General features: G+C 48.5%; 1 protein-coding gene across 3 annotated transcripts in view; it reads left to right on the top strand.

Annotated features, from left to right (window-relative positions):
* Nucleotides 1-11,221, top strand: part of SRC (SRC proto-oncogene, non-receptor tyrosine kinase) — a 211,037-nt gene extending 199,816 nt beyond the window's left edge. For all 3 annotated transcript variants that reach the window (XM_085619192.1, XM_085619191.1, XM_085619193.1), the window contains one exon: nt 4,711-11,221. In XM_085619192.1, coding sequence (XP_085475318.1) covers nt 4,711-4,919 — 209 coding nt within the window. In that variant the 3' untranslated portion in view covers nt 4,920-11,221. The remainder of the gene's footprint in view (nt 1-4,710) is intronic.
* The last annotated feature ends 14,381 nt before the right edge of the window (nt 11,222-25,602 follow it).

A 25,602-nucleotide genomic window follows, 5' to 3' on the forward strand; every position in this document is an offset into this window, starting at 1 on the left:
TATATGCACTCCCACCTCCCCATATATGCACTCCCACACCTTTCTCTGTACCTCCCTCAGGTATGCCATGTAACGTAAATGGTCTGTTTTAATCTTCTGGTACAACCTAAAGATAATGTCCAACAGAGAGGGAGTATGCTTTCTTGTACACTGCATATTAAAATGTATACAATTTGAGAGAAGTTTTTGTGAACTTTAAGCCAGATGCAGAGCACCCCTGACCCGCAGTACCTAAGAGGCTGGCATTCTTCTTGCCACACTGAATTGTGTATTTTAATATGATATTGTGGGTGGGCATCAAAGGCCGAGGCATGCTAATACCTTGTTGGGAGGGTGGCATGCTCAGTAGATGGTGCTTGATTGAAATGGGATGAGTTACTTAGTGGGGTCTACAGAGGAAGAAGTGCTTTGATGTCGAGCACGAGTGGCGTTCTTATTTCATGTGTTACTGCTCTTGTGTGTGTAGAGGAACAAAGAGGATTGCGAGATGGGATGATTTGGTTTTATGGAGAGTTGCTGTGTCTAGTTGGCAGGAAGTGTTGCAAGGGCTGTCTGCGTGGGAAGCCTTTTGTTTTTGTCAGTGATGAGCCGCTTTATGCTCTTATTCTGCCCATAACCTTATTGCTTATGGGTTTGTTGGTCACTATTGCTGTAGTAGTCATTATTTTGGGGAAACTGGCAAAGAGGATATGGTCATGATCATCCAGATGATGGGGAGGTTTCCTGTTGCTATGAGTCCAGGCATAAAAAGGCTTGCACCCAGAGTGTGTTGGCTCAGAGAAAGCATCACATTTTGGTTTATGATAATGGAGATAGTATGTTGGAAGGATTCTGGCTAGATGGCTTGTAAGGAGACTTCTCAGTTGATTAGTGGTCTATATATCAGCAGGAATGAGCTTGAGAGTGTGGATGGGAATAAGCAACAAACGAGAAAGAATTCACACTGGGTCATGTCAAACTCTGGCAAGATGGTGGTATGGAACACATAGCCTCTACATATCAGCAGGTTGGCAACTTCTGAGAGTGACCCCGTTTCCTACTGGAAGAGGCACTTTGCAAAAACCACCAGAATAATTATGGTCAGATTCTGTAGAGGACCCAGCTGTGTCACTACCTACTAGGGTTCCATCTGAGGGTGAGGTGGGTGGACCTTCTGGGGATTAACTATTGAAGGATTCCCGGTAGGGTTCGGGAATATCAGTAGGGCCATGATCATGAGGCAGTTTTAGGTAACCACTGTTTGGAGGGGGCGTGTAGGTTGGTATTTTGGGTCAGAGTGGCAGGAGGTCCGGCTATAGTGGGCTCAATGGAAAAAACAACCTTAACCTCTCTGCCCTTTACCTGACTACCCACTCTAGATGACCCGAAGAGGGCGGCTCAGTAAGTATAGGATGATGAGGTGGGCAACGTGTAGCAAGCGTGATCAGGGGTGTACCTGAAGGTCTAAACTAGCCAGTTACTTCATTTGAATCGGGCACTCTGGATGAATGTGCTTGTGCAGTCTGTGTCAAGTTTTTGTACCTAGAGGCACAATCAAAATGGTACTGTGTAGAGTGTGATGGGCGAGGGGGATAGAAGCAGAGACGGTGATCGGAACATCACTTACTCCAGCTAAACACAAATTAACAGAATAAAAACACAGCAATACTCAGAAAATGACAAAGTACTGGCGGCATGCCCACATTTTATGAGTTCAGCTGCTCACCCATTGTGAGATACGGAGGGCGCTTCTGGGCACAATTTTTGTGAGTATTGAGAAACAAGCTCAGACATGCAAAGCAAACACGCACAGCACACAGTCCAATCAGACATGCAAAGCAAACACGCACAGCACACAGTCCAATCAGACATGCAAAGCAAACACACACAGCACACAGTCCAATCAGCCACGTGGGGGCTAAACAGTAACCGATTGGACAGTAGTGAATACCACAAATAAAAATGTCTTCTGAGGCAGATCAGGCATTGTTAAATACTTAAACAGGATGCAGGCTATGTGGGATGAGTGATCTGACTGAATGGAAGACAGTAAGATGCAACATCCCGCATGGTCTGTCAGAACGGACGAATGACTGCGAGCTACAACATCCCACGTGTGTCTGGAAGGAAGAGGAGGACCATGGAATGGCAGTAGAGAAAGAAAATATGTATTTGCCTTAGCGGAGGAGCCACCACTGCTCATAGGTAATACAATAGTTTGTGGTTAGTAAATGTGGTAATCTGTAGAAAGAAGGGAACTTCAGACCACATTTGGGGAAGAGAAAATGGAAGTACCTATTAATGAGTTCCCACAGAGCTAAGTGGACTCTCACTGAGGGAGAACTACTGGACCGCAGTCACTTTTGCTCGTAGAAATCGTAGTCCATTCCTGGATATTCTTCACAGATGAGCAGTTTGATTTGCAGTGAGAAATAAAAACATTTGGAGCTTATTAAATTGATTTTCAGTACACACATTGTGGGGATGAAAAGTAGACTGCAAAGTACAGTGTTAAATATATTGTCTGCTGAAAGAATAGAATGGAAAAAATGTGGCTACAAAAATGTCATACAATATTGGGCGAATACAAGTATATTGGAAGCAAGTGTATGGTGTATCCTCCTGCTTAAATAGAGAAAAGCATTTACAGTTTGGTGGGGAACGGGACAGAGGACTAGTGCGGAGTGTTTAGGATTGAGGGAAAGTGTAGCATTCAGTTTTTAGCTGTCAGGGATGGGTAGATTAATAGGTTTGACATTTTTTAGGATTCAGGGATGGGTAGCAGTAGGGGAAATTTAAGGTTTTTTTAGGGTCAGGAAGGGTAGCATTAGAGGTAATAAGAGGCTTTTAGCACTCGGGCAAAGATAATGTTAGGGGTAGCAAGGTGTTTTAGGGTTAAAGGAAGGGTTATCAAGGGGAGTAAGGGGTTGGTAGGGTTTAGGGATTTGTAGCATTGGGATGCATTTAGGTACATTTGGAGTTTATGAAAGGGTAGCGTTAAGGGATGGTGAGGAATGTTTTAGGGTTCAGGGAAGGATTGCATGAAAACATAGCGTAGGGTTTTAAGGGTTCAGGGATGGGAAGTGTAAGTGAGTACTATGGGGTTATTAGGATATACTTTGAGAAATTAAATAATGCATGCAAGAACACCCTTTAAAAAATTCAAGATTTTGGGAATTTTCATATGTAATTAAGACACCACATTATTAACTCAACAATTTCAACTCGACTTTAAAATATATAAGACAAAATAAAAGTCAACTTTATTGCAAGCAAATAGTGATATGTGACCTTGGTTAATAGACTTGGTTAGGTTTGACTCTGTAACATCCTATGACAGTACCCTAAAAGACACATTCATTCACACTCTGGGAAGGTGTGTTATTCAGGGGGCTTGGTATTAAAGGGGCACACAGGTGCTGATTGCACATGAGTGAGCTCAGGGTTGTCCTGCTCGGGTCGTGGCCATGTGCCCCAATATAAAAAAATTGCTTGTACAGTCATTATTACACTGCACAGCAAACAGATACAGGTTGATGGCTGAATGTTAATTAGCGGTTGTCTGCAGGTATCCCTGGTCCCATGAGGGGGGGGGGGACCTTGAATATCATCTGTGACTGGGAACTTGTACAGCTCTCTGTACATCTGACTCATCTCACTGAGCTGGTTTAGCAGGATAAGATGGAGAAAGATGCTGGAGGGTCTTAGGTAAACATGGGAGATTACGGGGCAGGAATTGCACACAACCTGTCCTAAAGAAATGAGTCGACATTGCACCCAGCATTGAGGGAACCTTTTGGTCCCCTCTTAGGAAATTACACTTGTTTACTGTGCACAGCAGCGCCAACAAATGAAGGTCCCAGCAAACCCTCTGTAAGGAAGAAAGGGACTGGCCTCCTGATGGGAAGCAGTGTGCCACTGCACTGACAAAGGCCGTGTGGCAGGGGCTTTGTGAAGGTACCAGACATTTAAGGGAGGTCCTGAACATCCCCACAATGTTCGCCATCTCACTGCACCAGCCTTGCGTGGGGGATTTCAGGATCCATGTCAAGTGTCTAACTCTGAGCAGGAGGATGAACCATTATCTGATGTTTTCATATTGTCCTCTCTTCTGCGCATGTGGTATTACATTAATTGGATGCTATTGATACTACATTCAGAATGGGTGCAAACACCAATCCTGCTCCCAGTGATGATCCCACTCCCAAGTGGGTATCTCTGCATTCGGACTCTGTGCTTATGTGGAACGAGTGTGGCCTAAAGTTGCCATGAAGTTGCTTAGTTGCAGCCATAAATCGAGCGAAGGTAGAAGTCAATACATCAGACACAATGGTGAAGGGCAGTGTTTGTGTAGCTGAAACAAGTGTTTACGTTTGATATCTAAACCTTGGATTTTCAGTGGACTGGAGAATCATTTGAGAATTAAAATGGCAGGATGTAAGAGAGGCTGGAGTTGGATTCACTGAAAGGGCTCCTTGCGACCAAGATATGGTGGAGGTTAACATTTACTATTATAAAGTGGTAGGGATGATTTGCAGAGGATCCATGTTGGCGGGTCCCGGAAGCTATTAGCTTGCAACCAAAAAGCATTGCAATAAGCAGAGTAGCTGGTAGACCAGGATGTGCTGACTTATTGTTTACCTGTCTATATCGGGTTGCCATGAGTTCATGCTGTAGCCTGTCAATGCTGTTGTCCTCCCCTTCTAAGTTTCTCTTATGTTTGGGTTGCAGGTATGGTGAACCGAGAAGTCCTAGATCAAGTAGAGCGTGGTTACCGGATGCCTTGCCCCCCTGACTGCCCAGAATCCCTGCATGATCTTATGTGCCAGTGCTGGAGGAAGGACCCAGAGGAGAGGCCCACTTTTGAGTATCTGCAGGCTTTCCTGGAGGACTATTTCACAGCAACAGAGCCGCAATACCAGCCCGGGGAGAACCTTTAGACCTCAGACTGTCCTTGGTACCAAGACTCGTATTTTTTGTATCTCATGTTGGCCGGTACATTTCAAGAACCCTTCTCAGGTCACGGTGCGTTTGCTACTCCGTGACAAGCAGCACTTCTTTGTTCCAAATAATGTGGGTGCTCCATACATTCATTTATTCACCATATATTCCTTTTAATATTTCATTTTTTTCTATTTGCACAAGACATTGGACCTAAACAAAGAGGAAAAGACAATTCCTAGTTTAAAATACTTTTTTGCTCACCTGAACACATGGGTCTATCACTGCTGGTTCCAGAGGACATCATGTTGGTCAATCAACTGCATTAAAAAAAAGAAGGGGTCTTCTGTGGTGGTTAACTGTTAACGAGGGCATGACCCTTGTGTGGAAAAATTCACGCTCAAGAAAGAAAACTTTGAAGCATCTTTGGTGCGTGCCGAATATGCTCCGGTGCTATGTCAGTGGTACGATGAGAAGGCGCGCATACTCGCAGGCTGTATGACTACCCAGAAGCCCGAAACCGTTACGTTCAAGTCATGCGGGCCATGGGGCCTCACTAGGTTCTTTGTGTTGGGTGTAATGAGGTACATCATATGGAAACAGAGTGATGTTCTCTCTAATTTCCACTTACAATAGAGGCATTCCATCTGCAGACATATTTCTTTTAAATAATGCCCTCTGGCGAGTCATGTGACTGAAGAAATATTCCGTCAAGTATTTGTGTCTCAGGGGAGGGGGGTGGGAGGGGGCAGCATATAACAATATGGGGAAAAGATGCAATTATAGAAATAAGACATTCAGTGTCGAGGACAATTCTCACCCAGTACGCATTGTCTGATTGGGAAAGGTTTGGTACATGGAAAAAATATTTGGTACAAAAAAACAGGAAAGCTATGATCACTTGCCATAAGGGGTTACTGTTGATATTGTCAAAGTGTGAATAATAAGCTCATGTCTTAATTACAGTCTTCCATTATATCTGATATCACATCTCTTGGCTTCAGCCTCCGAGACCCTTTGGAGGATACTGGATATACAAGATCCAGGTTCCAAAAGACACTTCACTGCCCTTTCACATTAGGATATCTCTGGGTTTCCCACTAGTATGGCACTGCGCCCTGCAGAAGCATGTAATCCAGCTGCTCACTTTACAGATTCTGGGAGTGTAAATAAGTTTGTGTTTTTTCGCTGAAACGGTTGCTTTTAAATTCTTAACCTGTGACGCCAGTTTTGGGTTTTGAGCCATAGACCAGATAACAGAGAGATTGGATAGATTCTCCCCCCCCCCCCCCCCTCCCCTTCAAGTCATCGAAGTGATGTGAGGGATATTCTTTGTGGGCTATAAGCAACTTCACTTGTTTCCTCCATTTGCAAGTGAAACTACTTAGTACCAAGTCAAATGGTATGTTAGGGAGTTCGATTCGAACCACGATAAGCCAATTCTTTTCAAGCCACATCTACCTCTAGCTACAGTTTGAACCAGCAGCTCTGAGTACCCGGTGGCAAACAACTGCGTATAGTTTACTGCATTAATGTTTTGGTGCCTTCATTCCCTGCCACGTAACCACTGCCCCATGCAAAGACCTAGGACTTACAGCTGCCACCCTGCCGGCCATTCCCTTCTGTCGGTGGTATGTTAAAATGGCCATTCTTTTAGAGCTGTACACCATCTCCCACTGGGACTTCAAGTCTTGGACACTCAAAGTGCTTGAGTACGGCCTGCTGCTTAACCACCCAGGTTGATATGATTCCAAGTATGGCCTGCTCAACCGCCAAGGTGTACAATTTCTTAGAGCATTGTTTTTAAATACAAAGATAAATTACTTTTTATAGAACATAAAGCAATGATTCCCAAAATAAATTAATTCACACACGGAGGAAAACACACACAACAGAATATAATGATCAATAGTATATTCTGAATGAGTATTAAATACTTGGGACTGTCACACTTACACTTTCAATTGTGTCAAAAAACCAATAAGTGACTGTGCTGAACAAAGTGACATATAGTGATTAAGTGATATAGATAGTACACTATATACAAGACAAATACATGTGAAATAAATGAGGACGAAACCTTCGCTAAAATTCCCCCTCCCCCTCATTTGTTTCACATGTATTTGTCTTGTATATAGTGTACTATCTATATCACTTAATCACTATATGTCACTTTGTTCACCACAGTCACTTATTGGTTTGTTGACACAATTGAACGTGTAACTGTGACCGCCTCAAATATTTAATACTCATTCAGAATATACTATTGATCATTATATTCTGTTGTGTGTGTTTTCCTATGTGTGTGAATTAATTTCTTTTGGGAATCATTGTTTTATGTTCTATAAAAAGTAATTTATCTTTATATTTAAAAACAATGCTCTAAGTAATTGTACACATCCCGACAGAACCAATAGTTTTTTGTCTAATATTAATACCCAGGTTCTGAGGGACACCGGGTCGCCCCATTATTACTAATACAACCGCCAAGGTGGACAACATTTAATGGCTGCCATTAAAGAAGTGGGAGTCACATTACCTAGCTTGTTCTGCCTAATGAATGAGGAAGTGAAGTATACAGCAAAGGCATTCCTTCAGGTAAAGAGAGGAAGCCAGGAGACTGAGATAGTTTAAAGTGAAGTATGCAAAAATTGTAAATAAGTCTCTATGAATTTTTAAAAACCCTTCACACATGACCAAGTTGTGGCGTTTCTTTGGACGGCAGGGGCGAGTCGATTTTCAGGTACAGAGTTCACATCTGTGAGGATGGAGGTTTCTTGTCAGCAAACGCTGCTCCAAAAAGGGGCTTACATCAGTGTCACTAGTGACTAGGCCCAACTAGTTGGTGAGGTTGTTTAGGGCAGCTGAGAGTGGTGGTCACTTAGTGAGACTTTAGAACTGGAAATGGTTTAATCTCACTACTCAGCAAGTACATGTGCAAACAATATTATCCTTTTATGCCATCACATGCACTAGTGCTAAATTGACTTGTTGAAAGGGAGCGAGGAAGATTAAGGCAATGGGGCAGTTCCATGGAAATAGTGAACTGCTGGTTTCCGGAAACCATACCATGATGGCATAAGAAAGGCTCGGAGCAGAGTGGAGGCAAGAAAGCAATATGCAATAAAAAAAGGTCCTGTCACGACAAGAGGATCACATTGCTCATTTTAATGTGAAGAAGTTTAAAAACCTGTGTCTTTTTACATCCACATATGCTTACATGAGCGCCAATGTGCATACAAACATTCCCGGGTCCTGGCTTCCCAATGAATATCCTCTCTCTGTGAATAGAAAGAGCTTCAGAACCCCATGTTCCACCCTTTGGCAGAAGGTACAAGCTATTTTAAGTCGCTAGTCTTCCGTAGTGAAAGGGGTATCTGCGGACCTAGGAAAACAAGTTAATATAAATTTTCTACTGCGTGACTCTCCTAGTCATGGTTATGGTGTCACTGAAGCAAATGCTGTTTGGAGCAAGCTCTTTATACTAACGATCTTGTTGTTGTTGTTTGCTTTATGTAATATTTTGACAAAGGAGAAACCTTTTAGTGTTGCAACGCATCGATGGGAAATCATACTTTTTAGTTGTGACATTGTAACACTAACTGGTGGGCAGCAAATGTGCTACAATGCCTGTCTTCCACGGCAAGCCTGGCAGTTGTAGCGGAGGAACAAATATGGCGTTTGTTCCGAAAGTGTGGTTGTGGTGCCTACCAGCAGCGGAGAAGCTCATAGTGTCATCAGTCTTCCATGACTGCCCAAGTGTTGGGGGGTTAACTGAATTCTTACTTGGGATATCAATCTCTTCTGGTTTCTGCTCTCGTGCTGAACCTCCCCTTCAGAGTTAGTGATGCTGCTTTTCTTATCGGGGATTTCCAGGGTATGATACCTTGTAGCGTTGTGGGTGGGTTACTAAGACTTGTATGCCTGCAATGCCTCAGTCCCTCTAGCTTTTTCTTCCTCTTTTCTGCTGTCAGGTGCGTGTTTCCCTCCTAGTGCTTTTGAGTGTGTGCGCACACTTTGTTTTTAATTGCTGCACTCTCAGATCTTTGTTTTTGTACTTCATGATAAGACTTTTATGAACCCTACTGAGGTATTTTCTTGGTGAACCTTTCAAGGGTTGGAGCAGACCACATCAGACCGAACAATTTTAAAAATTTGTCAACTATGCTAGTGCAAACCTTTGTGTTACTTAGAGCAACATGTTGGTTGCATGGACTCCTAAAGCATCTGTGTTTGTCTTTTCTGGGACTCTTTAAAGAGTGTAATGGCACATTGCAAATGTGTCCATTCCAGTGTAGCCATGCGGTGAGGGTCGACTCCTTCTATGGGTGAAGTCTTATGGGTAACTTACTGGTTTTCTTGTACTCATTAATTCTCAGAAGGCAATCAAACGTTTAAGTCCACGATCTGCAGAGCGTCTTAAAATTGCAATACTCCAATGTCTGTATCCTCCAAACCCTCTGAGCTCTGTGAGTGGCAGGTGACTCCTAGCTAGAAAGATTTTTGCCACCCATCCCCTGCTCTAACAGGTTGTGGCAAATATATGAATGGTACATGCACACCACTGGAGAGTTGTTGATTGATTGCCTTCAATTGTCACGATCTACAATGTGAGGATGTTGTGTTTTGGTGCCTTTTTGTTGTTCTATGACTATTTACTAAAAATGTATCCGAGATAATCTGTTTGCCCAGAATTCACAGAGCATTTAGCGACGGATAACGGTATTTTACCTCTGTGCACCTGGCTCTCGAAAAGTTCCAGAACCCAAGAGAGGAAAGATATTCTAAGCCAAGCAAGGGCCCAATGACAATCCATGATCTAGGTATGAAAACACTCTCGGATAGTCTGTTATTAATCCGCACTCGTGGCTCAGATAATCTACTCTAAGCCAAGCAAGGGCTAAATGACCATCCATGATCTAGGGTTAGAGACACTCTCGGGTAGTCTGGGATCAATCCGCGCTATTGGCTCAGAGGAAAACTACTCTAAGTCGTGCAAGAGCTTGATGTGAACCTGTAGCTCAGAGTTGAAAGGCACTCCCTCCCTAACATGGGATAAGTTTAAAATGAGTACAAAGTGTCCATTACTAGGGTAGATTTGCTTTAGGGAATAGAAGTGACAATCTCCCTTACCCTTTGTCCATTGTCCTGCCTTATGAGCAAAGGCACTTCCAGCATCAACACACAATTGTACAAGCAAGTTTGTCCAAGCTAAGAAAAAATACATTATTTCAGATGCTTTAGGAGGTATTTATAGCTAGTTGGGATATTATAACTCACAAAGGGATTCCCATATACGACCAAGTACTGCATCGAGCCATGACCATAGGGAATGTAAGCAATGACGCCGATTTTCACAGACAAGTGTCTGCTTCATTGGACGAGGTACAGATTCCTAAAGTAGGTGCCCAATGATGCAGGTGCGTTCCCATGCAAGGGAAAAAGCACACGGGTGCACATTGAGTCCCCACAAACAATAGATCGTTGTAGCAAGCTTCTGTTTGGTACGGTTGTTTCTCTTCTCCTTTCCTGCTGCCGGAAACAGTGCAATCTTCTATAAGGGGTTGTAGAAAGAGTGACCTGCCCTCATAGCCAGGTGGCTTAAGAAACAAACAGCTCATCTTTCAAATAAATGCTGCAAGTATTGTTTTGTTTACGTCGTGAGCGATAGTTAACCCTACGTACATGGTACTTGGTTATTCCTCTCAACTTTTGCTGCTGTGGTCCTAGTGTGCACATTGCTTCATTCAACATTCCCTTAAAAGGAGGTCTCTGAATGGGGAAAGTGGCTTCAACTGAATACAGGCATCCTGTTGGTATACCTCTCCCAGCTTAGGGTATTTACATTTTCTGGGTGGGTCTTACATTCTTTTTAATGTAGCATGCAGATCAATTCCTCCAGGTTTCTATTTTTGTGCAAGTTTAATGCTTGCAATTTGTGGAAGCGGTGTCTTTCCTATTGCTGGAAGGGAACCGGTAGGCTCTGGTGGCCTCCAGCATATTGTGCCAATAAACCCTTTGCATACTTTCTACCTGTACATATGAATATTTTTAAGTACGTACAACTGTGGGGAACTGAATTTGTTTGGTCTTAACCTGTTTAAGGACTGCAGAGAGGAGAATAGGCCATCACGGCCTTGTGTACATATGATTTGTAAAAACTGTTAAAGTATTTACCCTACCAACTTTTTTATAGGCCGGAAGGAGTCTGGCGGTAACGAAACACTGGTTTTGCTGCTTTGTATGACTAATGTATATGCTGTAGCAATAATTAAAGGATATTAATAATGCTTATACATTTCTTTGTTGTTGATGTAACTTCTTTGTCCACTTCTAAATATTTGATGCTTTTGGTTTCAGTTCTTTCATTCTTTTTTCACATTATGTTAAAGAATCTCTGTAAGAAATTGGATAATTATTTGGAGTGAGTGACTACCCACCTCAAGGAACTATTGCGACCCTTGTAAGTGTGATCAAATCCGCAAAATTAACTTGAGCTCAACACACTGGTAGCTACTGCACATAGCAGACCAGCTTAATATAGGGCAATGGGTGAAGTATTGCTCCAGTATCAAAACAGTAATAAAGTCAAGAGACTAATAAAAATTCCAAACCAAATTAGAAAAATAGAGTACAATTTAATAAACAAAATGTTGCCAGATGTTAGGGAGAATGGTAGGTTTTGGATTATCAAAAAAATAAAAATGCCCATCTCCTTGATGATCACTTTTCATGAGCTTGACATTTTTTTATCACAATTGATGATTACGATTGCAGCGCCACATGTTGAAACCTTTTGGGTGGTTCTGAAACCACACCTGTATACAAATCTGCCTATTTGGATGGTGAAAGACCTCTGGATTGTTTGAAGGCAGGTTAACAAGATCCAGACCAGTCTTTGGGTAGCCAGGTGCAGGACCTACTTACACACTCGAAAAAAGTGCCCTGTCTACTGAGTGTGCTACTGCTGGTAAACTGTACTCTGCAAGAGTTTAGAATGAACGTTTGGATCAGTTTTAGCTGGGACGGATACCCATTAATGATGCTGCCACTCCCAACTTCACAATTGCGAAGATGGCCAGTTTGAACAAGATGAACTGCAGCTGGCACAAGCTGTTTGTCCGGCAGGGGTAACTGTGGGGTTGCCGCTAGGAAATGCGAGGCAACACTAAACCATCCGGGGACGAGATGCCCATGTGCAAACTGTTTGCAGCATTTTCTTCTCATCCAAATGACATCTGGACTATGGACTCCTCCATTAGAATCAAATGGCAAATTGATAGATATCCAGCACAAAGGAATATTGCTATTCTGCTTATATCGCTCATAGAACTGTATGAAAGTGTATAAGCGGATGGAGGGTTCGTCCCTCACGTGAGCAGCTATGATAGCAATTGGTTATGCAGCAGGTGCAGTCTTGTTTATCAAGGACAGGAGAAGGGGTGACCTGCCAGACATGTCAAGCGTCTTTCGGTCTGGTGGGCTGGTTGCAGTACAATTCGTGAATCTAGGCAGGCAGTCTTCCACCCCACCCTTCGCAGCAGTGTTTTTTGTGAGCAGGGCTTGGAAAGGGCATCAGGAATAGGGTTGTAGCAGTAACGTCTGATGGAATCTTGTATTGGCTCGGTCACCAGGCTGCAGGTCATGGCAATGTTTAGTCAGACATGTGGGCAGTGCAGCTTCTGTCTGTGAAGTGAGTCTATTGAGACAGTGAATTAGTTGTTTGTAATGTTGCTGAGTCTAATAATCATTCGGTTGCAAATCAAGGTGAGCTGGAGACGGGTAGGGTAGAACAAAAGAGGGTTGGTCGCCCCAATCAAGGGCTCATGATGACTCCGTTTATGTTAGTATTAATGGCTCAAATTGAACAGATTGCCAGGGTAAAGCTTTGGTCCTCTTCAACTGCATTTCACAACAATCTTAGCTATTTTGTGTTTGAGTGAAATTAAACCTTTCAACTTTCCGAGAAGACCAAGTGTTCAGTAGAATGAAAGCCTAGCTTGATTCATAGAGGTTTACACAGTATCTTAACTTCTGATGGATACATCTGCCAGTAGATTCCTCACCTTGTGATTCCTCACCTTGTGAATATCCCCTGCGCCAGCAACATTCGGAAACTTTTGTACCAGTCCACGCCGGTGGGGTCGAAGACGACGTCACAGAGACACGGCTCCGCTCGTGACTCCGCTGACATCACCGGCTCCATAAGAAGACCTCGTCGGCGTGATGACGTCAGTTCCCTTTTTTCCGCGCCGACGACGCCAACGGATTTCGGGAATCGTTACTAGTAGCTTTAGCTGTTACTTTGTGTATTTTCTGAAAATTTTCTGTCTTTCTTCGAAGATGTCGACAAGGAAGTCGGGTATCTGAAAGAAACACGTTAGTTAGATTCCTCACCTTAGAATATCCCCAGGCGTCAGACTGGATCCGGAAGATTTTTCGTCAGCAATACCCCTTGCGCGTCGCTAGGCATCGTCTGCGGCTCCGCGTCCGTCGTTGGCGTCGTGTGCCGTAATGACGTCGTCTGAGTACTTAGACGCCGCCCTCGCGCGCTGACGTCAGTTCTTCTTCTTTTTTCCGCGCCAGTAAGCGCCGATGTGGGAGAGCTACCCCTTTTTAGTCTTTTTTGACTAAATATTTTGATCCCTTTTGATCTTTGTCAATCGACATCTGGTGCCGGTAGGATGCCTGGGTTCAAGGCTTGCGACGATTGCCACCGACTGATGTCGGTGACCGATCACCACCGCCGGTGCCTCTACTGTTTGGGCCTCGACCACGAGGCGGACTCGTCATCCGACTGTCAGGCCCTGACCTCGAAAGCTAGGCGGGAGCGGTCCCGTAAGCTTCTCGAGCTCCGACACTCGGCTCCGCGCCCTTCTCGATCCCTGTCCAGGAGGAGGTCCAAGGATCGGTCGCGGAGCCGCGACAGACTTCATCGCTCGTCTGGCTCGAAGTCTTCGGGTAAGTCCAAGCGATCCAAGAAGTCCAAGAGGCGACACCGCTCTTCGGACTCCCCTCGCCGGTCGCGCGACTCGGCCGAGGGTCAGGGTGGTTCCACCCCCGCGGCTCCGCAGGAGCCACAGGCGCCGCGCACGTCCCCATACCCGCCGGTCCCTGGGACTGACGCGGCGCCGGCGGCGATCGCTGCCTTCCTGTCGGCCATGAGGAAACTGCCTCCGCCATCGACGCCCGCCAGCACGCCTTCGGACCCCGCGGACTCGACTGGGCGATCTTGCGCGCCGGCGGCTCCGGCGCCGTTGGAGGCTCCGGCCCCGACGCCGCAGGTCCCCGAGGGGCCCATGCCTGGGCCCCCGTCGGCGCCGGTCGACCTCGTAACGCCTCCTCTGCCGACTCCGGTTCCGCCGCCGACTCCGGTCGACGTCGTTCCCCGGTTCAGCCCCTGTCCGGACCCGACGCCGATGCGGCGCCCACCGACGCCGCATCCGACGCCGCTCGAGACTCACTATGTCTAACGTCCGGCTCCGATCCTTCCACCTGTTTACCAGGAATCGGATGATGGGGGCGACTGGGAGGGGTCCGATGACCCTATGGGCGTTCAGGCTCAACTGTCACAGGACTGGGCAGATGAACTGGGGGAGGCCAGTGGTCTGGATACCTCACCGGACACTGGATTCATCTCTCCTCCGACTGTGGCTTCGGAGGAGGGTGCAGCTTTTTCTGTGGTGCTGCGCAAGGCGGCCGAAGCCCTTGGGCTTGAGCTGCCTGCCGTGGCGGTGAGGACTAACATCCTCACTGAGGTGCTTCAGTCTGCAGCAAGCTCCACTGAGCCTCTGCTGCCATTCAATGAGGCCCTCACTGACGTTCTGCAGGGCACCTGGTCCAAGCCCTCCACAGTCCCTCCTGTGGATAGAAACGTCGCCAGGCACCACCGCCCTGCTCCGGGCGACCCCAGTTTTCTGTCGCAACATCCCACCCCCGAGAGCCTGGTTATCCAGGCCTCTACCTCCCAAACCTCCTTCCCGTCCGCTCCTCCGGACTGGGATTCCAAGAGACTGGAACAGTTTGGCAAAAAGCTGTTCTCCTCCCTCAGTTTAGGCCTGCGGTCTTTAAACACCGCCTGTCTCTTGGACCGTTTCTCCCACTCTCTGTGGGATACGGTAGAGGACATGCTGCCCCTGTGCCCGGAGGAGGCCCGGACACGACTTTCCCAGGCTCTGGCCGATGGGAGGGATGCAGCGCGCCATGCAATCCGGTGTGGACTAGACACCACGGACTCGCTGGCTAGGGCGATTTCCACCACGGTGGCGCTTCGGCGTCACACCTGGCTGCGGTCCACGTCCTTTTCGGGGGATGTCCAGAGCACTCTCATGGACATGCCCTTTGATGGCGCTCGCCTTTTTGATGAGAAAGCGGACAGTGCGCTGTCTCGCTTTAAGGACTCCCGGGCTACGGCCACGTCCTTGGGCCTTTCGGCCCGCGGCCGCAAGCTTCCGCTTTTCGCCTCTTTCGTGGCCAAGGAAGGGGCGCCTCCTCATGTCCGCAGAGCCACCGGCCGCAGACCCAACCTGCACGCGGTCGCGGACGTGGTTTCCGCCGAGGCGGTTCTGGAGGACGACGCAGTCAGTCCACATCCACCCCGGCAGCATCCGCCTCCAAGCCTTCCTAGTCCGAGCTTTCAGGCCCATTCATCGCCAGTGGGAGGCAGAGTTCGCCATCACCTGCTCCACTGGCGTACCCTCACTTCGGACAGGTGGGTGCTGCAAATCGTCCGAAGGGGCTACTCCCTCCCCTTCGAGACGACCCCTCCAGCCATGCCACCGCAGCACCACCGTATCTCGGAGGATCATTTGAATCTTCTGCGAGAGGAAGTTTCGTCCCTCTTGGCCAAAGAGGCCGTTGAGCGCGTTCCGAGCCCAGAAGTAGGTCGTGGTTGTTATTCCCACTACTTTCTGGTTCCCAAGAAGGGCAAAGGGGGCCTACGCCCTATCTTGGACCTCAGGAACGTCAATGCCTTCCTCTGGAAGGAACGGTTCAAAATGTTGACTTTGGCTCAGGTTCTAGCTGCCCTCGAACCTGGAGACTGGATGGTAGCGTTGGACTTGCAGGACGCATATTTCCACATCCCCGTCCTGCCGGCCCACCGGCGTTACCTGCAGTTCACGGTGGGCCAGGAGCATTTTCAGTTCACCGTGCTCCCCTTCGGCCTCACCAGTGCCCCTCGGGTGTTCACGAAAGTGATGGCGGTGGTCGCAGCTCATCTGCGCAGATCAGGGGTTCCAGTCTTCCCCTATCTTTGACGACTGGTTGTTGAAGGCGGGCTCGCCTCAGACAGTCGTCTCCCACCTCCAGACTACGGCGGATCTCCTGCATTTGCTGGGGTTTTCCATCAACGTGCCGAAGTCACACCTGAGTCCCTCTCAGAAGCTCCTCTTCATCGGAGCGGTTCTCGATTCGGCGCAGTTCCGGGTCTATCCGCCGGAACAGCGGGTCCGGGATATTCAGGCCCTGATTCCTATCTTTCGGCCTCTATCCTGGGTTTCGGTCAGGCTAGTGTTGCGGCTTCTGGGGCTGATGGCCTCCTGCATCCTACTAGTGCATCACGCCAGGCGGCGCATGCGGGCTCTGCAGTGGGACCTGAAGTTTCAGTGGGCCCAGCATCACGTCAACCTGTCCGACCATGTCTTGATCTCGGAGGGCACTGCACAGCAGTTGCAGTGGTGGCTCACGGACCGCGATTGGGTCACGAGCAAGAGCCTCTCCCTTCCCCAACTGGAGCATGTCGTAGTGACGGATGCGTCCCTCCTGGGATGGGGTGGCCATATGGGAGAGGCGGAGATCAGAGGCCTCTGGTCTCCGGCGGAGTCTCGCCTCCACATCAACCTGTTGGAGTTGAGAGCGATCCGACTTGCACTGAAAGCCTTCCTTCCCTCTGTCGGGGGAAGTGTCGTGCAGGTGTTCACAGACAACACCACCGGCATGTGGTATTGCAACAAACAGGGCGGGGTGGGGTCGTGGACCCTTTGTCAGGAGGCTCTGCGCCTCTGGACGTGGCTGGAACACCAGGGCGTCACCCTAGTGGTTCAACATCTGGCGGGCTCTCTGAACGCCAGAGCAGACGAACTCAGCCGCTGGTGCATGATGGATCACGAATGGCGTCTGAGCTCCGAAGTGGCGCAAGGTCTCTTTCAGCAGTGGGGAGAGCCTTGGTTAGATCTATTCGCCACCGAAGAGAACGCGCAATGTCAGCAGTTCTGCGCGTTGGAATTTCCAAGGCGGCACTCGCTCGGCGACGCTTTTCGTCACGAGTGGAGTTGCGGTCTGTTGTATGCCTTTCCGCCTATACCACTTCTGCCCAGTGTGCTGAAGAAGATCAGGCACGACTGGGCCCAAGTCATCTTGGTGGCCCCGGATTGGGCACGAAGGTACTGGTATCCCGAGCTACTCAGTATGTTGACCGATCCTCCGATACGTCTGCCCCTTCGAGAGGATCTTCTGTCGCAGCAGCAGGGGACGGTCCTCCACCCGAACCTGTCCAGCCTCCACCTCCATGCGTGGAGATTGAGCGGCGGCAGTTGATGCCATTTGACTTGCCTCCTGAAGTCTGTGATGTCATTCTGGCAGCCAGGCGTCCCTCCACAAAGACGGTATACGCCTGCCGGTGGAACAGATTTGTGGCATGGTGCACAGCAAAGGCTGTGGATCCCCTTTCCGCCCCTCTTTCTGAGGTTCTCCTCTTTCTTCTTTCTTTGGCCCGGCAGGGCTCTGCCCTGGGCACCTTGAAAGGTTATCTTGCTGCCCTCTCTGCCTTCTTACGGCTTCCTGATCAGCCTTCTCTTTTCAAGTCCCCTATGGTTCAACGCTTTCTTAAAGGCATTACTCATACGTTCCCTCCTGTTCCTTTCGTAATGCCTCAGTGGGACTTGAATCTTGTTCTCACATTTCTGATGTGCGCTCCCTTTGAGCCTCTTCACAATTGTCCTCTTCGTCTTCTGACGCTTAAGACTGCTTTCCTGGTAGCCATCACCTCGGCTAGACGGGTGAGTGAGCTCCAGGCTCTATCGTCCAAGCCTCATTTTCTATCTGTTCATCCGGACAAGGTTGTCCTTCGGCCTCGTCCCTCCTTTCTTCCGAAAGTGGTGACTCCCTTTCATCTTGGGCAGTCTGTCACCTTGCCCACCTTCTTTCCGCCTCCGCATCCTTCCAAAGAGGAAGAGAGGCTCCACCGTCTGGACCCAAAGCGTGCGCTCTCTTTTTATTTGGACCGCACAAAACCGTTCCGGGTGGACGACCAACTTTTCGTTGGATACGTGGGTGCGAAGAAGGGAAAAGCTGTGCACAAAAGGACCATCTCCCGGTGGGTCGTTTTGTACATCAAAATCTGTTACTCCTTGGCGAAAAAGGACCCTTCTGTTGGGCTGCACGCCCATTCCACTCGGGCTGCTGCGGCTACTACTGCTTTGGGACGGGGAGTCCCTTTGCTGGACATCTGTCAGGCGGCTACGTGGGCTTCGCTACACACGTTTGCCAGGCATTATTGCCTAGACAGCCAAGTCCGGAGGGATGGCTTCTTTGGCCGTTCTGTCCTCCAAGACTTTCTGGTGTGATCTTGGTTTGCAGACCCACCACCGGGGTTGGTATTGCTTGGGTATCTATTCTAAGGTGAGGAATCTAACTAACGTGTTTCTTTCAGATGAACAAGTTACTTACCTTCGGTAACGATGTATCTGTAAGAAACATTAGTTAGTTAGATTCCTCACCGACCCACCCATCCTCCCCGTTCTGCGAACTGACATCTAGGGTTAAGGTTGTCCTTTTCAGGCCCCTAGACTTTTTTGGCACCAGTGTCGGTCTCTTGCATGGCTCTGCGTTCCTGGCGCGGAAAGCTATGTACAAGAACTGACGTCAGCGCGCGAGGGCGGCGTCTAAGTACTCCGACGTCATTACGGCGCACGATGCCAACGACTGACGCGGAGCCGCAGACGACGCCTAGCGACGCGCAAGGGGTATTGCTAATGAAAAATCTTCCGGATCCAGTCTGACGCCTGGGGATATTCTAAGGTGAGGAATCTAACTAACTAATGTTTCTTACAGATACATAGTTACCGAAGGTAAGTAACTTGTTCTTCAAGCCCTGTCGAGAATGTGGCAAGCACATGTCTATTACCGACCCACACGAGGACTGTGTTTGGTGCCTTTCATCCGACCACGATGTGGGTGGTTGTTCCAGCTGCCGCAAGATGAGGTTGAAGGCTCTCAAGGAGAGAGAAGCGAAGCTCTTTATCGCTCGGATGAAGAAGAAGGAAAAAAGAGGAAGGAGGAGGTCTGGATCCAGGTCGAGGTCGGCGTCCAAGTCGACTTCGGGGCATGCTTCGAAAAGTAAGAAGCATAAGAAAAAGAGGAGGCATTCTTCACATCACTCCGACAAAGGTTCGGCTCCGAAGTCGAAGTCGCCTACTCTATGTCGGAGAGAGTCCGTGTCTCCTTCTCCGGTCCCGGCTTCACCTCCAGCTCCTTCTTCTCCGGTGACTTTGCCGGCTCCGGCTGAATCTCCGGTGCCGGTATCATCCCCGACGCCGGTTCCATCTCTGGCTCCAGCTGATTCTCCGGCTCCGTCCCCGGGTGAGGATCTTCAGGCTCCGGGTGAGACTGTGACGCCGCTTGTACCACCGTCGGCGCTGCCAGGCCCGAGTCCGGTGCTGCCTGACCAGTATCCTGCATTCCCTGGTCCAGGTCAGGACCCCTCGCATTATCTTAATGCCATGTACGGGGTGTTTTCAAGGGCCATGTATACCTCTGGTGCACCTGTGTGTCCGAAGGCTTTCAATTTGGGAGTGCCGCAGGTCTACCCTCAAGCTCCGTTCATGCCATTCTTTCCGGCGACGCCGTCTTGGCAGCTACCGGCGCCGAGAACATCGACGCCGCTTCCCTCTTCACCGGCGCCGACTCTACTTCGTTCGACGCCGGTTGCTCCAGCGGATCCGCGTTCGACGCCGCTGCCGGCGCCGTCTGATTCGAACACGGCGCCGCTAACACCGCTGGTGCGGATTCGTTCCAGAAGGGAAGCACAGAGAGTGGTGGATGAGAGACGCTTTCTGTTGGAAGAGGCTGAAGATTTGTCTCCAGAGTGGGAAATCACTCCACCATCAGATGAGCCCTCTAAAGATGCAGCGCCGTATCATGCGGTCATCAGAAAAGCTGCAGAGTTGTTGGACCTACAGTTACCATCCACGGAGTTCAGGTCTAATATACTTACTGAGGTGCTGCATTCACCTACAGCGGTCTCGGAGCCTTTGTTACCCTTTAATGAGGCTATTATGGAACCTGTGCTGGAGGTATGGCGCAAGCCTTTTTCAGCTCCTGCGGTCTCCAGGGCAGTCGCAAGGAGATATAGAGTGGCTCCAGGGGATCCTGAATTTCTAACTTCGCACCCTTCGCCTGAGAGCTTGGTGGTCCAGGCGGCTTGTTCGGGAAGGTCAAAGGGGGGCCTTTCCTCAGGTTCCAGGAGACAGAGAGGCCAAAAAGGTGGACCAATCGGCCAAAAAGGTCTTCATCAGCCAGCATGGCTCTCAAGTCCACGAATGCGACATGTTTATTGGGGCGCTATATCCATGCGCTAATGGATTCGGCAAAGAAGATTGCAGCAAATCTGTCGGAGGAGGATAGGGCTGGCTTCAATGAAGTTCTGACTGATGCCCAGGCGGCTGCTCGACAAGTCATTCAGAGTGGACTGGACATGGCAGACTCAGTTGCCAGAGTCATGGGGTCTTCTGTGGCCACCAGGAGGGGTGCATGGCTAAAGTCCTCTGAATTCTCCTCGGATGTGCAGTCGACCTTATTAGACTTGCCTTTTGATGGGTCTGGCTTGTTCGGGAAGAAGGCGGATGCTGCTCTCGAACGCTTCAAGGAGAGTAAGGCTACGGCTAGGTCGTTGGGCCTTCAATCCCAGCCGAGAGGTTCTTTTAAAAGGTATAGGGGCTTTGGAAAGGCGACTTTTCGCTCCTATAGACCGACCCAGCAGCAGCAGCAGCAGCAGCAAGGTTCCTCGTCGAGAGGTTACAGAGGAAGAATTAGGGGTCGCACACGTGGCCGTCGGCTCTCCTCCTCCTCTTCCTCCTCCTCTGCCCCTCCCACCACTGCAAAGCAGCCCTAGATTCGACATTCCGGATCATGCTCGTCCTGTGGGGGGTTGGCTTACCCATTTTCTACAAGATTGGGAATCTGTAACTAACAGATCTCTGGGTTCTAGATCTTGTAGAAAATGGGTATGCCCTTCCCTTTCGGGAATTCCCTCCAAATTACCCTCCTTGCCAAGGGGCTTGCTCGGAGGACCACCGTCTTCTCCTGCAGGAGGAAGTCCTGAAGTTGTTTCAGAAAGGTGCGATAGAGGTGGTTCCAGAGCAGGAAAGGGGTCAGGGATGCTACTCCCGGTATTTCCTGATTCCGAAAAAGGACAGCAGGTTGCGTCCGATATTGGACCTCAGAATTCTGAACTTTTACCTGAAACAGGAGAAGTTCAAGATGCTCACCCTTGCGCAGGTTCTTCAGGCGCTGAATCAGGAGGACTGGATGGTGTCGCTAGACTTGCAGGATGCGTATTTTCACATCCCCATCCTGAAGTCGCACAGAAAGTATCTCCGATTCACGGTAGGGTCGCAACATTATCAGTTTGCGGTCCTACCGTTTGGTCTTACTTCAGCACCTCGAGTCTTCACGAAGGTGATGGCAGTGGTGGCAGCCCATCTCAGAAGGACGGGCATTTTAGTTTTCCCTTATTTGGACGACTGGCTGATAAAAGCGGAGTCGCCAGAGAAGGTGCTGCGTCACCTGCAGGATACAACTCGGCTGTTGTACAAATTGGGTTTTTCGATAAACGTACCCAAATCTCACCTGGTGCCTTCTCAGTGCAACCTGTTCATAGGTGCGTTACTGGACACTACTGTGTGTCGAGCATTCCCTCCTCCTCAAAGGATTCTCGACACACAGGAAATAATTCCTTTATTTTACAGCGGAGCGGTCGTTCCAGTTCTGAAGGTCCTTCGTCTGCTCGGTCTGTTCGCTTCCAGCATCCTGTTGGTCAACCATGCACGCTGGCACATGAGGGCGCTCCAGTGGTGCCTCCGCAAGCAGTGGTATCAGCACAAAGGGGATCTCAGGGAGTCTGTGAGGATCTCCAGAGAAGCTGCAGCGGATCTATCTTGGTGGAGCGTGGAGGGCAATCTGTCCCAAGGGAAGCCCTTCCATCTACCTCCATCGGTGACAACTGTGATAACGGATGCCTCCACCTTGGGGTGGGGTGCTCATCTGGGGGATCTGGAGATCAAGGGTCTTTGGTCTCCAGAAGAAAGGTTGCTTCACATCAACATTCTGGAATTGCGGGCGATACGTTTGGCACTCAAGGCCTTCCTCCCTTCCCTTCGCAGTCAGTCTGTTCAAGTCCTGACGGACAATACGACCGCGATGTGGTATATAAACAAACCGGGAGGAGTGGGGTCTCTTTGTCTCTGCAGAGAGGCCCTGCGTCTATGGTCCTGGGCTCAGGTCCATCAGATTTGTCTAATGGCAAATCATCTGGCCGGGGTACTGAACGTTCGTGCAGACAGTCTCAGTCGGCAGTTCTCCGCCGACCACGAGGGGAGGCTTCATCCAGAGGTAGTTCGTCACGTCTTTCGGACGTGGGGGACTCCTCGGGTGGACCTATTCGCCACTCAAGAGAATGCTCACTGCCAGTCTTTCTGCAGTCTCCAGTATCCGATGCAGGCAGCGTTGGGGGACGCGTTTCAGTTGAGTTGGGGTTCACGACTCCTTTACGCGTTTCCTCCCATACCCTTGATTCCTCGGGTTCTGAGGAAGATTCGCCAAGTCCGGGCCCAAGTTATATTGGTCGCCCCGGATTGGCCAAGAAGGGTGTGGTACACAGATCTTCTCCACCTCTCCTCGTGTCCTCTGCTCCGTCTCCCGCTGAGGGCAGACCTCCTCTCGCAGTCGGAGGGGCAGGTTCTACACCCCCACCTCCAGAGCTTACACCTTCATGCCTGGAGATTGAACGGGGCAACCTGAATTCTTTCTCTCTCCCACCAGATGTGGTGGAAGTTATTTTATCGGCCAGGTAGGGATCCGGCTGAAATACGGAATCCCCACTGCACCCAGAGAAGCCCAAAGTTGTGGGTGACACCAACTGGGGTCCTGATACGTAATCCCTAAAGCAGTAAAATGTGAAAAGCTTTGAATAATCATGTAAACTTAATGCAATTAGGGATGCTTTGAGATACAAATGCTTGCTCTGCCTCTTTGGACCAAGGCAAATGTTGAGGGGAGTCTTTCTGCAAAGGATCTTGCAATTGTCTCATAGTAGTGCCGTAATGCAAAATCCACTGTCGGCAGTAGCCCATCATCCCCAAAAGAGACCATACCTGTGAGATGGTAAAGAGCCTTGGTAGCTTACAGATTGCTTCAGTGCAGTCTGCAGGCAGGTGGCATTCCCCTGCTGAGATGTTGTGCCCCAAATATCGAACACTGGGTAAACAGAATTGTAACTTGCCTTTAAATGACTACGTCCCTTTAAAGCTAAGTCATTGGGTAAATATATGAGTGAACTCTGCATTGTGAGCTAGAAGCAACCAATAAATCAACATGCTGAACCTGTGTAGATTCTTCCAGGACGACAAGGGTATCCAATTGGCATGTATGTACACATCTGCCTAAGCACTGTAGTGGTTACAGTTATGCTAATGTGCAGTTTTCACTTACAACTGCATCTATAATAATGCATCTGGTTGAATTTATTTTTTTATATACCAAGCAGTGTATTGAACCCTAAACCCCCCCCCCCCCCCCCCCCCCAAAGGATCACATAACTTTATAGTGGTTTATGGGCATGCGCATCAGAATATACGATGGGAGAGTGGTAGAGGCTAGAGTTCAATGCAGCTAAAGTGCCGTGTATCCAGTGCCTGAGGTGAGGGAGCTCCAGAAACAACTGTCTGTGCAGCTTGGAATGCCGCTGCCCAGTATTAGCACTGTGTACATATTGTTTAAGCCATTCTCCTTTGTTTAAGTAATAGACCATGCTACACCTACTCCACCAGCTGGATTTCATGGTCAAGATTCAAAGTCTCACCTACAGTCTTCACAAATACAATCTTATCTAGGAGCGACTCAACACTCACACGGCTCTAGCCTCCACTAATGCAGTCATAATTTTCAATATCCAAACTCTATTGCTGCAGTTCCAAACCTTGCCAGCCAGGACTTTCATGGGCCTACTGGGAATGATGGTTTCATGCATTGCAATTGTAGCTCTTGCAAGACTGCACATGGTCCATTACAAGAATGCTTAGCATGTCAGTGGAATCAGTCACATGGTCGATTAACAGATCTAGTGTTGGTAGACAGCCACACCATCACTTTCTGCAGTAGTGGAACCCACAAAATGTATCAAAAGGGTGGCCTTTCATCGACCCTGTTCCACAAGGTTTGCTAACAGCAGACGCATCTCTCACCGGTTGGGGTGCACATCTACATCATTACACAATCAAAGGTCTCTGGGACAACAGACAGACACCTTCACATCAACTATTTAGAGCTTCTAACAGTGTTTCTTGCGCTGAAAGCTTTTCAGTCTGATCTCACAGGCAAAGTTGTCCTAGTCCGCACAGGCAACATGACAACAATGTACTATATAAAAACAAGGGGGAAACTTCTACTCCAACTGTCACGCCTGTCTCTGACTATTTGGAAATGGGCAAATCATCAAAAGATTCACCTTCTGGTAGAACACCTCCCGGGAGTGAACAATCAAATTGCTAACCTGAGCAGAAGGAGACAGCAAATACACGGGTGGGAACTTCATCCCCAAGTTTTCCCTCCATACTTTCAACAATGGGGATACCCACAAATGCATCTGTTTGCCACAGTAGACAACCCACAATGCCTTCGCCTCCAGGTTCCAGCACCCACTCTCCAAAGGCAATTCCCTATGGATGAATTGGTCAGGGATATTTGCCTACGCTTTTCCGCCACTCCTGTTTCTGGTACGGAAACTCAGGCAAACATCCCTCATGCTGATTTGTTACCTTCCCCATGGGCCCGTCAACCGTGGTACACCACCCTGTTCGAGCTATTACTAGTTCCACATCAAAAGCTACATCTCATCTCCAGTCTCCTCACTCAGAACCATGGAGAAATCAAACATCCAAATCCCAAGGAGCTCAACTTAGTGATTTGGCTCCTGAAGTCCTAGAGTTTGGGTATTTAAATTTACCATCAGACTGTATGACTTTTCTGAAAGAAGCAAGAAAACCTACTACCAGAGCTTGCTAAGAAGCAAAATGGAAATGATTTGTTGTTTACTGCAATAACAACAAAATTCTATCTCCAGATGCTTCTGTTCAGAACATTGTTTGTTAGCTTTTAAACCTGCAGCGATGTGAACTAGCTTATACATCTATTAGATTGCACCTTGCAGCAGTAGCAGCGTATTTGCAAAATAGACAACATTTGTCTTTGTTCAAAATTCCTGTCATCAAAACATTTATGGAGGGCTTAAAAAGAGTCCCACCACCATCATTTCCACCGGCACCAGTGTGGAACTTTAATGTTGTACTTACAAGACTTATGTGTCCACCCTTTGAACCGCTACACAAGTGTCCTTTACAGTTTCTCTCGTGGAAGGCTGCATTCCTCATTGCAATCACTTCATTAAGGAGAGTTGTTGAGCTACAG

This window comes from Triturus cristatus, chromosome 7, assembly GCF_964204655.1.
Source record: "Triturus cristatus chromosome 7, aTriCri1.1, whole genome shotgun sequence".
Lineage (NCBI taxonomy): Eukaryota > Metazoa > Chordata > Amphibia > Caudata > Salamandridae > Triturus > Triturus cristatus.